This window comes from Microtus oregoni, unplaced genomic scaffold, assembly GCF_018167655.1.
Source record: "Microtus oregoni isolate MIOR12 unplaced genomic scaffold, Mior012 000035F_ref0000213, whole genome shotgun sequence".
Taxonomy (NCBI): domain Eukaryota; kingdom Metazoa; phylum Chordata; class Mammalia; order Rodentia; family Cricetidae; genus Microtus; species Microtus oregoni.
The window spans coordinates 4,096,395-4,109,330 of record NW_024543094.1 but is presented as its reverse complement, the minus strand read 5'-3'; the positions used below and the strand labels follow the sequence as shown (position 1 = coordinate 4,109,330).

The 12,936-nt window shown below is 41.7% G+C and overlaps 1 protein-coding gene across 3 annotated transcripts in view; it reads right to left on the bottom strand.

Annotated features, from left to right (window-relative positions):
* The window catches only part of LOC121432588 (tubulin-specific chaperone E), a 37,725-nt gene extending 31,057 nt beyond the window's left edge, over positions 1 to 6,668 (bottom strand). For all 3 annotated transcript variants that reach the window (XR_005972209.1, XR_005972210.1, XM_041630638.1), the window contains exons 1-2: positions 6,610 to 6,668; positions 4,024 to 4,151 (exon numbers count right to left, since the gene is read on the bottom strand). Coding sequence is in view for 1 of the 3 variants with exons in the window: in XM_041630638.1 (XP_041486572.1) it covers positions 4,024 to 4,120 (97 nt within the window). In the remaining 2 variants the exon portion in view is untranslated. The remainder of the gene's footprint in view (positions 1 to 4,023; positions 4,152 to 6,609) is intronic.
* Between the last annotated feature and the right edge of the window lie 6,268 nt (positions 6,669 to 12,936).

The following is a 12,936-nucleotide window of genomic DNA, read 5'->3' as shown; positions in this document are numbered from 1 at the left end:
TCGAGAAGGCCCCAGTGCCTCGGTGCTTTTGTAGTCTGTAACTTGTGTCTTTAAAAGACGCTATGTGGTGGTGGCAGTGGCAGAGTACACCATTAATCCCAGAACTCAAGAGGCAGAAGCAGGCAGATCTCTGTGAGCTTGAAGTCAGCCTGATCTATTGACAGCCAAGGCTACATAATAAAACCCTGTTTGGAGAAAAATCAAAGGAGAGGAGGAGAGGGGATGGGATGGGAGAGAAGAGGGACTGGTAAGAGGACCCAGATTTAATTTCCAGCACCCACATGGTGTCCAACAATCCTCTCTAAGTCCATTTCTGCTCTGTGAAAGCTTTAAGACTTAACACTTGAGGGGCTGGAGAGATGGCTCAGCAGTTAAGAACACTGGCTGCTCTTCCAGAGGACCCAGGCTCAATTTCTAGCACCCACATGACAGTTCACAACTGTCTAGTTCCACGGGATCTGATATCTTTACACCAATGCACATAAAATGAATTTAAATAAAAATTATTTTTTTAAAAAAGACTCAATACTTGAGCCAGGTGATAGTGGCACAGGCCTTTAATCCCAGCACTTAGGAGGCAGAGGCTGGTGAATCACTGAATTCGAGGCCAGCCTGGACTAAAGATCAAGGTCCAGGATGGCTAGAGCTATACAGAGAAACCCTATCTCAGAGGAAAACAAAAAACACCCCCCAAAAACAAAAACAAACAAAACAGACTTAATACTTGGTTTCCCTTCTATAAACAGAAAACAAATTGACATATATCAAAGTACTTGACACACAGTCACTACTTTTTAAATGTCATTTTCTCACAAATAATCCCAGTCAAGTGCTGGAGAGACAGCTCACTAAGAGCACAGAGCTCTTCTGGAGCACCTGAATTCAGATCCAAGCACCCGCACCAGAAGGCTTTCAAAAAGCCAGTAGCTCAAACTCCAGAAGAGCAGGCACCTTCTGGCCTCCACGAGCACCTGCACTCATGTGCATATATCCACCCACACTCAAAACACACATACACATAATTAAAAGAAATAAACCGTTTTAGCTGGGTGGTGGTAGTACATGCTTTTAATTCCAGCATTAGGGAGGAAAAGGCAGGTGGATATCTGTGAGTTCAAGACCAGCCTGGTCTACAGAATGAGTTCCAGGACAGCCTCAGCTACACAGGTAGGGGGAGCAGGGGCCCAAACTAAACCAAACCAAAAAAAAAAAAAAAGGAATTTTGTTTTGTTTTTCAAGACAGGGTTTCTCTGTGTAACAGCAATGGCTGTCCTAGAAGTCACTCTGCAGACCAGGCTGGCCTCACAGAGATCTGCCTGCCTCTGTCTCCCTCAGCACTGGGATTAAAGGAGTGAGCAACTACTGCCTGGCAAGAAATCTTTTAAAAACAATAAGAGTACCAGTGAAATTAGGGGGAAAATATTCTCATATACATGTTTAAAGACCTCCATGGTGACTTCCATACTGGCACAGTGACATCTGTCTAGTTTAGTGGGTCTCGCTTTGGGAAGGAACGGTAGGAATGGAATTCAGGGCCTTATGCATTCTGGGGCAAGTGTTCTATCACTGAGCTACACCTAAGTATTTCCTAATTAAGCTTCCTAATACACAAATTTCTGGGCCCCAGTCTCACAGTGTCAGTCAGTAGATAAAGGGAAGGCCCAGGAATCTGCATTTTAACGTGTATTCAAATGATGCTGTTGCAACTCAGAAGCTATACACTGAAACCTCAGATCCAAGTTCATCACTAAACTGCCCTGTATCTACTCAGACTAGTCCAAGATATATATAAAATATTCAGATATTTGTTGACTGAGTGAAGCGTGAGGCAGTTTACTACACTGTTATCATACCAAAGAAAAAATTAGAAATCAATGTTCAAAATGAGGAGCTGGGCATAGTGACAGGCACTTGTACTCCCAGGCACTAGTTAGGCTGAGATAGGAGGATCCCCTGAGTCCAAGAGTTCAAGGCCAGCCTGAATAACATAGAAAGACCCCATCCCACTAAAAATAAAAAAGGAGAAGGGCAGAAATAGAGAAAGATTAAATAAATTACATAGTATACTAAATGGTCAACTACTAAGAAAGTATTAGTATTAGTAGAGAGAAGGAAAGAGACAAGCACATGGAGAAAGGAGGAGCAACACAGATGATGGTGAGGTGGGGTTGATAGATGTATAAAGATATCACAATGAATTCATTATCATATATTACTAGTATAAACTATTAACAAAGGGTGAAGAAGGAAAACCCAGTAAAATCATGTTACAGGCCAAACACGGTGGAGCACTCATTTAATCCCAGCACTCAGGAGGCAGAAACAGGCAGATGTCTGTGAGTGTGACACCAGCCTGGTCTACATAGCATGTTCCAAGCCAGTCAAGGCTACATTTAAAAAAAATTAATAATAACAATGCTACAGAAACAGTAAGTAAATAAAGAAAGGTAACAAAAAAGTTCTATGTGTATCTGAGCATACTATACTGATGTCTGAGGAACGGAAGGCCTTCAGAAAGAAAGAGCAGTCCCTTCGAAGAGAGTCTCTGCCTGTCTTTGAAGGCTTCTAAGAATGAAAAAGGACTGCTGATTTCACCACCATTTCCGAAGGGATCCAGTTTCATACTGGACACATTCTTACTACCTTGGAGACCAGTGGCTTCATCAAAGAAGCTATTGAGTAGCTACAGAAGCTGGGAAGATGAGGTCATAGGACTAGAAGACTCAATGCCTATGTATGCCCATTCTGGTTAATAGTAACTAATACTTCCTTACCATGTTTCTCACATGAAGAGAGAACAATCTTACTTTAAATCCATTACCAGAAATCTCTTCCTTCCCCCATTTATTTTGGAGACAGGATCTCACACTGCAGTCCAGGCAGTCCAGACTGGACTAGAACTCACTTGGTAGCCTGCATTGACCTTAAAATTTAGCAATTCTCACCAGGCATGGTGGTACACACCTTTAATCCCAGCACTAGGGAGGCAGAGACAGGCGAATCTTTGTGAGTTCGAGGCCAACCTGGTCTACAAGAGCTAGTTCCAGGACAGGAACCAACGCTACAGAGAAACCCTGTCTCAAAACAAACAAACAAACAAAACCAAAAAAAAACCCCCCAAAAACCCTCAATTTAGGTGAGATTGATGAGACTGCAATATTAGATATGTATAATCTACCATCTTGATATACATGCCATTTACTACTATTCAATAGCTTATATAATATGTATATTTATACAACATATATGTATTGTTTCTGTGTAAAGCAACAAAAATGAGCAGTACACAAAGTTCTATTTGGCCAGAATGTAATACATTGTCCACAGTTATATAGCATAGGCATATACCTATGCATATATACAAATATAAACAAACACGAGGAGGAAAAACATTCAAATGTCTTTAGTTGCAAAACATGCTTCACATTCAAGAATATCATTCCTACAACTTAAGTACTTGCACAATACAAGGGACAGATTAAGATAAAGATTACTGGTTTACATGAAAAACAATTGTTTTCAGGTAATAAATTCTTTGAATTATACACACAAATGGGTTTTATGTATATACACACTGTATTAAATGTATGTGTGTATACATTAATGGTATTATTTTTGAGCTGAGAACTATGAAAATTCAAGATGGTTGGTTGAAGTTTGTTTAGAAAATATTTCAAAGTTGATTTAGTATAAGAAACACTACATAATCAAGTAGCATATAATTAAGAAAGCTGTACATATCAAAAACATATATAGTACAATGTTAACCAAATAAAACAATGTGCCTGCAAGTTGGTTGGTACATTTCTCAAAGCTTGTTTCATTTATTTATTTTTTTATTCTTTTTTTGTTTATTGGCGATAAACTCCAGTTTATTGGAGATAAAGCTCCACTTGCAGGTGACTGTGAGTGCTGGGATTAAAGCCACATGCCCCCACACCCAGTTCATAACTGGTGTGAGAAAGCACTACTGAGAGGTTTCTATAGACCTGACGTAAAGATGTGCATAGTGCTATAGCTTACCTGCCACGGGAGGAACAGCACCACAAAAGCGCACAGTTGCAAATTCCCCATTAACTTCAACTCTTCTACCAATGACGTCTAACGGCACGTCACTCATTATAGGACAGCAGAAATCCAAAATACGAGATCTAGGGAGGAAAACATGACAAACTGACAAGAGCTTAATAAGCAACAATTGTAGCCTACACTGGCCTCAAGTGCTTAAACTTACAGCGAATGCTCCTGCCTCAATTGCTCGTGTGCTGGGATAACATATGCAAGCCACCACACCCAGCCAAAGTTTCCTTACAAATTATTTCCCCCTTAGGAATTGAAGAATGGTTTACTATGTAATACAACTGCAACAAACACTTGAAGACCTGAGTTTAGAGCCCCAGAAAAAATCAAGTGTGACAGTGTGCACTATAATTCCAAAGCTGGGAAGAGGAGACGAGAGAATTCTTGAGGTTTGCTGGTTAGCCAGTTTTGACAACTGGTGAGCTCCAGGTTTAGTGATCAATCCTGTCTCAAAAGGAGAGTGATGGAATAAGAGACGCCGAGTAAACTGTGCACGCACACACACACGACACTAAAGAACAATAGCTAGGCTGGAGTTGGTAACAGGCATGCCTAGCATTCACAAAGCAGAGTGGTTCATGCCTTTAATCCTAGCAGTCAGAGGCCAACCTGACAAAAAACTGAATAACTCAAATTTTAGGTGTGATAATATCATGGATACTATCCCTTAGTTTGCTTTTTCGTTAAGGCAGGATCATGTAACCCAGGCTAGCCTCAAACTCACCATAAACTCCTTAAACTCCTGATTCTCCTGCCTCCACCTCTCAAGTGCTAGCATTACAGACATGACACTGTGGCCAGCTTATTCTGGAGACAGGATCTCCCATACAATATACGCTAGTCTTGAAATCCTGATCCTCCCGCCCCAGCTCCCAACATGCTGAAATTACAAATATATGTTATGCCCAGCTTGGCTATTAACTTCTTTCAAATTTTGATCTTTTGGAAATAAACACTGAAATATTTAGAGTTTCAAAAGCAATGCTTTAGATATACTAGTAGCAGGCCAGGCAATCCATAGAATGAAATAGGGAGAGTGACCAGAAGGTTGTAGATTTTATTAAGTTTAGAATCAACATTTGAGAAAATAACTAGACAGAAATGAAAACTAGAATTCTTGGTTGATTTTTGCCTTGGGTAGATAGTGGTACTCTAAAGCACTGCAACTTCTAAGACAAATGTAAAAGACCCTGTACTACAACGGAATCTTCAGCAATGAAAAGCAAAAGAAGTCATCACAGAGCCCAACACATGGTAAGTAAAAGCAGCATAGACAATTTGAGGAGACTGAGCAGGTACTAGGAACCAGCCTGAGCAACTCAAGCTGTAGGAAACAGGTCCCAGAGAGGCCGAGGCAGAGCCCTGAGGCAAAGTTCTAGTCCCTGAGTAAGGTGCCAGTAGAGCTCCATTTCTAGAACTCCACAAGCTGGTGAGGAGCTATCTTCCCAGAAACTCACAGAGTCCTGCCATCAGTCTGGGACTGCTGAACCAAAGGGAATAGCCATTTAAAAATTGATAGCTAATATCAAATGTCCTTTTATAATGGTTGTTCCAATATATATAGTCCTATCAGGAATAAACCCTTGTATGCTAAACAATCTTGCCTTCACAGAACATCCACAAACTTTTAGCAGTCTATGTTTTTTGTTTGTTTATGGTGGGATCAAATCCAGGATGTGAGGCATGCTAAGCAAGGGTTCTACCACTGAGTGAGATCTGTAATACATGTATTTTAACTTATACCCAGTTATTAAAAAAAACGGTAGCAAAGTCTTTGTAAACATTTTATACCCAGGGTGTGGCGGCTCACGCATGTAATCTCGGCACTCGGGAGGCTGAGGCTGGGCGTTTGCCACGAGTTCAAAGTCGTCCTGGGCTAAAATATGAGCTCCACATCCAGCAACGAACCCTTGTTTTAAAAATTTGCTAATTCATTCATTGCAAGCATGGTGGCTCGTCCATGTAATCCCTGAAATAGGGAGGCTAAAATGCACGAGGGCCTAACGCTAGTTCGAAGCCAGCCTCAGAAACATAGTGGACCCAAGACGGCCTTAGGCTACAGAATGAGACCGTCTCTCAAAAAAAGGGGGGGGGGGCGCATCATTTAATCCCAGCACACGGGAGGCAGAGGCAGGTGGATATCTGTGAGTTCTAGGACAGGCTCCAAAGCTACAGAGAAACCGTCGGGGGGGAAGGGGGTGTGAATCTGAATACGGCCCACTGCCCCGCACCCACCGAAAAACCCGCAGCCCCCCAGAACCGTCAATAACAGAAGCCACCCTCCACAATGGCAGCCAGTCAGGGCGTCGGGTGCCTGGCGGCATCACCTCAGCCCAGCACCCAGAAGACGGTGACAGAGCGAGGGGCGCTTGGCGCAGGCGCACTAGCCTTCCGCCGGCTCAGCCCAGAACGCGGTCCCGCCAACCCGAGAGAAGTCTCGGAGCGGAAGGAACGCTGAGCCACCTTAGGCTGAAACGGCGATCCCGTTAGCAACTCGCCACCTCAGCTCCACGACCTGAAAAAGCTCACCTGCCCTCAGCCCGTGGGTCTGCACCGCGAGCCCCTCCCGGTGCCTCGGCCACGAAGTTTCCGGCTCTGGGCGGAAGCGCTTAGAGACCGGAAGTCCCACATCCGCAGAGGAAGTGATGGCGGGAAACCAGTTTTAACTCGCCCAAACTCCAACTTTATCCTGGTGAGGTGCTGTTCAGGTGGACGAAACCCCGGACAAAGGGACCAACATAATTTCCCGTACTGTAGCTGATCCAGGACAGCCAAAACGAGTGCTAAAAGTTCATAGCTGGGCGTGGTGGATCACGCCTACTACAATCAACACTCAGAAGTGAGGCAGGAGAGTTGAGGCCAATTCCGGGTGGGGGTAGCCTTAGCCGCATAACAAGACCCTGTCTAAAATACAAAAATGTTTCCTGATTTGGGGGAGTCTGCCACAATAGGGAGTTCATGTGGACAAAAGTGTAGTGTTGATCCCTCCAGAACTGGAAAGAAAAGGTTAAGCAGCTAAGGCATGAGGCAGAATCAAGAGTAAATGCAATGTTTTAAACTGAAAAGCCACCACTACAAACAAGTAGTTCCTATGAATCGGGTTTTTTTTTTTAAAAAAAAAAAACTTGGTTTTTTCATTGAAAACCAAGTAAGATGCTATGCACATAATCTAATCATGGCCTCTCACAGACTTAGGCTCAGTATACCTGGGGCTGGGCAGGAGCCGAGTGGAAGAGGATGTCCTCTTTTCTAATTGGTGCTACCTTTTGAGCTATCGCTATCGTAATCAGCAACCGCAACTCTGCGGCTACCAAGTCTTCCAAAGCTACAAAGGGAATTTACCGAAATCTCCATCCTCCTAAAAGAACTCAAGATTTCAAAGGTTGGCGTAGAATCCTGCTTCCCAGAGAAGCTGAATAGCAAGCAGCTCATCTAGCTCAAAGCCTCCTCACATCTCCCAAGAAGTTCTTGTCTCCTCGCCCCTCCTTAAAAAACCCTTCTCCTTACACAGAAAAAACCCTTCTCCTTACACAGAAAAATCCTGTCTCTAAAAAAAAAAAAAAAAATCCTTTCTCTGCCTGGCTTCTCCCTACAACTTCCTGTCAGCTAGTTGCTGACTCAACCTCCTGACTGCAGGTAAATTTTATTCAGTCAAACACATCTTTGCAGCATTAAGCAAATGTTCCAGAGCATAAACAAAAGTAACACACCCGAAAATAATATTCTATAACAGAAGAGCTCTGGCTTTGCAGGATCTAAGACAAATCAGTTTGATCAGTAACACTACAAAAGACAATAATGAAAGAAAGCTGTAACCAACCAAAGGAGAACGATGTAACTGTCTGGCAGATGGCATGCATGACAAACCTATTTTATTGCTCAGCATCAAGAAATATCCTGTAGTGAATCTGCTGTAAGTGATTCACTAAAGATAAAACGAGCTTTCCTGTTTGAAATCCTTTCAGTAGGACTAGAACATCCCACTCTTGTCTCAATTCTCCAATAGAAATATAGACCTTCAGATAAGAGGTTTCAGGGATAACACTCCCCTAAGGTGGTGGTGCTGTTTGCCCTGAGACAAGGACTCATGTATCCTAGGCTGGCTTTAAAGTCATATAGTCAAGATTGGCTTTGAACTCTGGAATACCTTGCCTCTATCTCCCAAGTGCTAAAAATCACAAGCTTGCACTACATTTATTTTATCTCCACACTTTTCAAGGAATTGTTGATACAAAACATCTGCTCAAAAAGAGATAAAGAGAGTCGGGCGGTGGTGGCACATGCCTTTAATCCCAGCACTCAGGAGGCAGAGGCAGGCGGATCTCTGTGAGTTCGAGGCCAGCCTAGTCTACAAAGGGAGTTCCAGGACAGTCTGCAAAACTACAGAGAAACCCTGTCTCAAAGAGAGAGAGAGAGAGAGAGAGAGAGAGAGAGAGAGAGAGAGAGAAAGAGATTATTCTGAGCCAAATTTAAGTGACTTTGTCCCAGAAACACTGAGTTTACCCTGAATGACATGTTACCATGAAAGAAATCTCTTCAATCACTTGAATTTTTAGTCTCTCTCTCTCACACACATACAGTCATACATAAGAACACTTTCAAAATGAATTGGGAACACAGAGTAGCAGATTACAGCAAAAATGGGTCAATCATTTCAGTTTCAGAAGTCCTGTGATTTTAGCTTTATGGTTGGTAGAAGCTAGTGGTCTGCTAAGCTTAACAATGCATTCCAAATACTGACCTAACAGTCACCAAGATGTTAAATCAAATTGGCATCAAACTCATGATAATCTCTCTGCTTCCACCTCCCAAGTAATAGAATTACAGCCGTGAGCCACCACACCCAGCCAAAATTGGACTTTTAGTTACCATTTGCAAATGTTTCTTAAAATTGTGCACATTTAAGTATACTTTTCAACTGAACATGAACAAATATTGGCTGTTTGACACCACAAAAGGCACCACAAAGATCTACTACTAAAAAAGAATAGGATAAATTTAGAGGTATTTTAGATAGCCTTACAAGGGGTTGGGCAGCATTGAAAATTTGCTCAAATGTCCATCTTTCTTCCCTTTGACTTCTCCCATAGAAGGGTGTACCAAGGGTAGCTTCAAGAGATTATAAGCCCCTTCTAGGCATTCATTTATGATAAGCTCGATTCCTCATAATATTTTGTCCCAAAATATTTTGAGATTGTTTGGTATTTGGCTCTTGTCTATTTTGTTTATTGTTATCTCAATAGGGTAACTGGTGTTATTCACACTGTCTTTTGAAGATTTCTCCCAAAGTTTCTCTGGTACTGGTGAAAGGAGCCTCTCCATGTCTTGCCTGTTTTATAGGAATAGAAAGATGATTGGAGGTTTTCCATATGTCATGTTCAACAAGATTATTGCTCTTGTAAAAGAAGGAAGCCTGGTGTGCTCTCAAAAGTCATGTCCCAATAAATGAACGGGGTGCTGTACACCTTCAGAAAGTATAATACCCCAAACTTTTAAAAATATATGTAGGCTTGTGAGAGAAAAGGAAAAGGGTAGATAAAGTCCTTAAAAAAATCAAGTAAAAAAAAGTATAACAAGCCATGTAAAGATGGAAAATACACAGAGTCTGGATTATTGTTTTATTTTTAGATTTTTTACGGTTAATGAGCAAATAACTTCTGAGAGAGCTTCAATTATGAAAACTGCTATATTAATCCAATGTATATGTTTTAAAAATATCTTGACTTCAAAATTTAAGTCAAAATATATGTTACTTTTGGAAGGAGGTTCTGCTTTTATTTCCAAAAGAAATGAGAGGCTGTGGATTCATTCTGAGTTAAGAAAAATCAGGTTTGATGGAGGAAGACCCTCCCCCCGAAAAATCTCTCATGGGAGTAGATGATCTAGATGATCCAACATCTCAGAGTGCCTCTGTTGAAGTTTCCTCTGAGGTCTACATCCAGAACAGTTTCAAGGTTGCAGGCTGAGATGACAGAGCCTCACAGAATACTCCAGTCAGGACTTGACCATAATCCTGAATTTTCTAAGGGTCCTTCAAAGATTACCAGTGGCCCCAATCAGTAAGTAGTAGTCTAGAGGACTACTCCCACATTCCCAAAAATAAATCATGAATGTTTGTCATCGTTTAGGGGGTTAGTTACAAGTTGTTATGGATAATGGTCAGGAAAAAAGACAAACAAAGAAGTTAAATTCAAAGATCTCCTTCTAAAGGAAAAAAAGGGGATAGAATACATAAATGATAGGATAAAGGGTTGATTACTGAATCTATTATAATCCAAAAAACAACTATTAATCTTACATATTTTATATTGTTGGACTAGAAGTCCAAACATAAGAGAGTAGTTTCTCCAGACATCACTCACACAACCACAATTGATGCAAAAGCAAGAGGATTTTTATTCTGTCATGACAGGGCCCTTTAGGTTTGGGATATGAAGGACATCCAATAGCTGTTATAGCCCATCTTTTAAAGAAAAAAGCCACAGATACGGGGGGGGGGAGAACCTGAGGGTTGTTTTTCAACTAATTGGATTGGCTTATTTAAAGGGTTACTAGCAGTGACTGGTCTGTGCCAGGGCAGGAGAATAGTTTCATGATCAGGTGAGGTAAGGGGGAGCATCCCGTGGGCCATCCTGACCTTGTTCCAGTGACTGAATCAATACATCAGGAACTGAGTCAACATCTGTGGGTTGTCTTTGCCTCAATTTCCAGAATGGAGTCATGTTTGAAGATTATTTACAAGGACACAGGAGGATGAGCAGTCCAGTATGTGTGTGTGGGCGACTGTCCCGTTTCCAAATGCTAAGAGGCTTTAGAAAATGTCTTTAGAGATGAGAGGCCTCAGAAATGCATTTAGAGTCTTTCAATATTTGTATGAATTTCGGCTTATTTAAAGTTAATTTTGTAACTGTATGTATATTTCTACTTTTGTTTATTGTGTTATGTTTATGCAAGTCATTTGAAATATATAATTAAGAAATACAGATTAATAGTCATCCATAATAGTCAAACATATAGTCATGTTAGGTATTTTACGGTATTTTTTTTCCGTAGCTTTGGTACCTGTCCTAGAACAAGATTGCCTTTATTACAAACTTCTTCAAAGGAGTTTGTTTTCTTAATGGCAAAAGCTAGCGATATGGGCAAAGAAACTGTCCTAGCCTCAATTGCTGACTGTTACTATCCAAATTGGACCAATAGGATGCAAGAAAGGTGACTGCTGAACTTTTCCAAGACAGATAGGACAGTCCTTCAAAATTTCCTGCCTCACAGGAAAGTCTGTCAGACATGCTAGGCCTGTAAGCTAGAATTGGATGTCCCAATGTTGCAGAGGATTTTTGGGTGACTGTACAGGCAGTTTGAGGTCCCTGCCTTTAGGTAACATTTTACCCTCCTGGGGTCTTTGGTAGAGTTGAAGATTATAGTTTTCCTTTTTCTTTTCTTTTCTTCTTTTTTTTTTCAAGACAGGGTTTCTCTGTGTATCTTTGGCTGTCCTGGAACTCACTTTGCAGACCAGGCTGGCCTTGAATTTACAGAAATTTGCCTACCTCTGTCACCGTGTGGTAATTTGTAAAGTTGTTGACAGGTACTTGTGAACAGGTGGGTAGGAGAGAAATGTCCATTTCCATGGTAGTTTGAATGTAATTGGCCCCCATAATCTCACAGGGAGTGGCACCATTAGGACTGAACTTCTGAAACAGTAAGTGAGCCAAGTGGGGGGGGGGGAGGGGAGGAAAGGGGAGGGGAGAAGAGAAGAGAAGGGAAAAAGGAGAAGGAGGAAATTGAATGGGGGAAAATCACACAAAAAAGAAAAGGGAAGAGGCAAAGGAGGGAAAAATGAGAACAGAGGGCTGACAGAAATTAGATACAAGTAGGGCAGTGGTAGCACACACCTTTCATCCCAGCACTCAGGAGGCAGAGGCAGGTTGGTCTTTGTGAGTTTGAGGCCAACCTGGTCTACAGCATGAATTCCAGGAGAGGCCCCAAAGCTACAAAGAAACCCTATCTGGAAAAACAAACAAACAAACAAAAATCAGATACAATGTATACATTTTCTATTATTGAACATCTTTTATTTTTTCATTTTAGTAAGGTGTCCAGCAAGTGCCTTTAATTGCTCTTCTCCATCCCACATTCTCTGCTCTTGCAGAAGCTCCAAGTTCGATTCACAGCCATCTGTATCTCCACCTCCTGGGGGTTGGACACTCTCTTCTGGCCTCTGATGGAACTTGCAGTTAGATGTGCATATTCTGTCTCTCTCTCACACACACATATGCACATAAGTAAAAATAAATTAAAAATGTAGTAGTATTAGAAACCAACTCAGCATAAATCAAAGGATCATCCAGTGAAACAAAGAGAGCTGAAGAAAGGGCTCATCAATATCCAGCCAAAGAAGCCACAGAGATAGTGGACAAGTACTCATGGCTCCTGGCGACTCCTCCAGGGAAGGTGAAGCTCCATATTGTTTGTCAAAACTGGTGATACAAAACAAGCTCTTAAAAGCCGGGCAGTGGTGGCGCACACCTTTAATCCCAGCACTCGGGAGGCAGAGGCAGGCAGATCTCTGTGAGTTCAAGGCCAGCCTGGTCTACAAGAGCTAGTTCTTGGACAGGCTCCAAAGCCACAGAAAAACCAAGTGAAGTATGAACAGCCATAGTCTGAGAACATGGGTTCAGGTTACCCTGACTTATGCCCTAGGTAGGTCACAACAGAGCAGGGTGAATCATTTATAGATTTCAAATGCTATCTTTGTTTTCTGCCTCTGCCTTCTGAATGCTGGGATTAAACACATGCACCACCATGTCAAGCTCTATTTATTTATTTATTTATTTATTTATTTATTTATTTATTTTT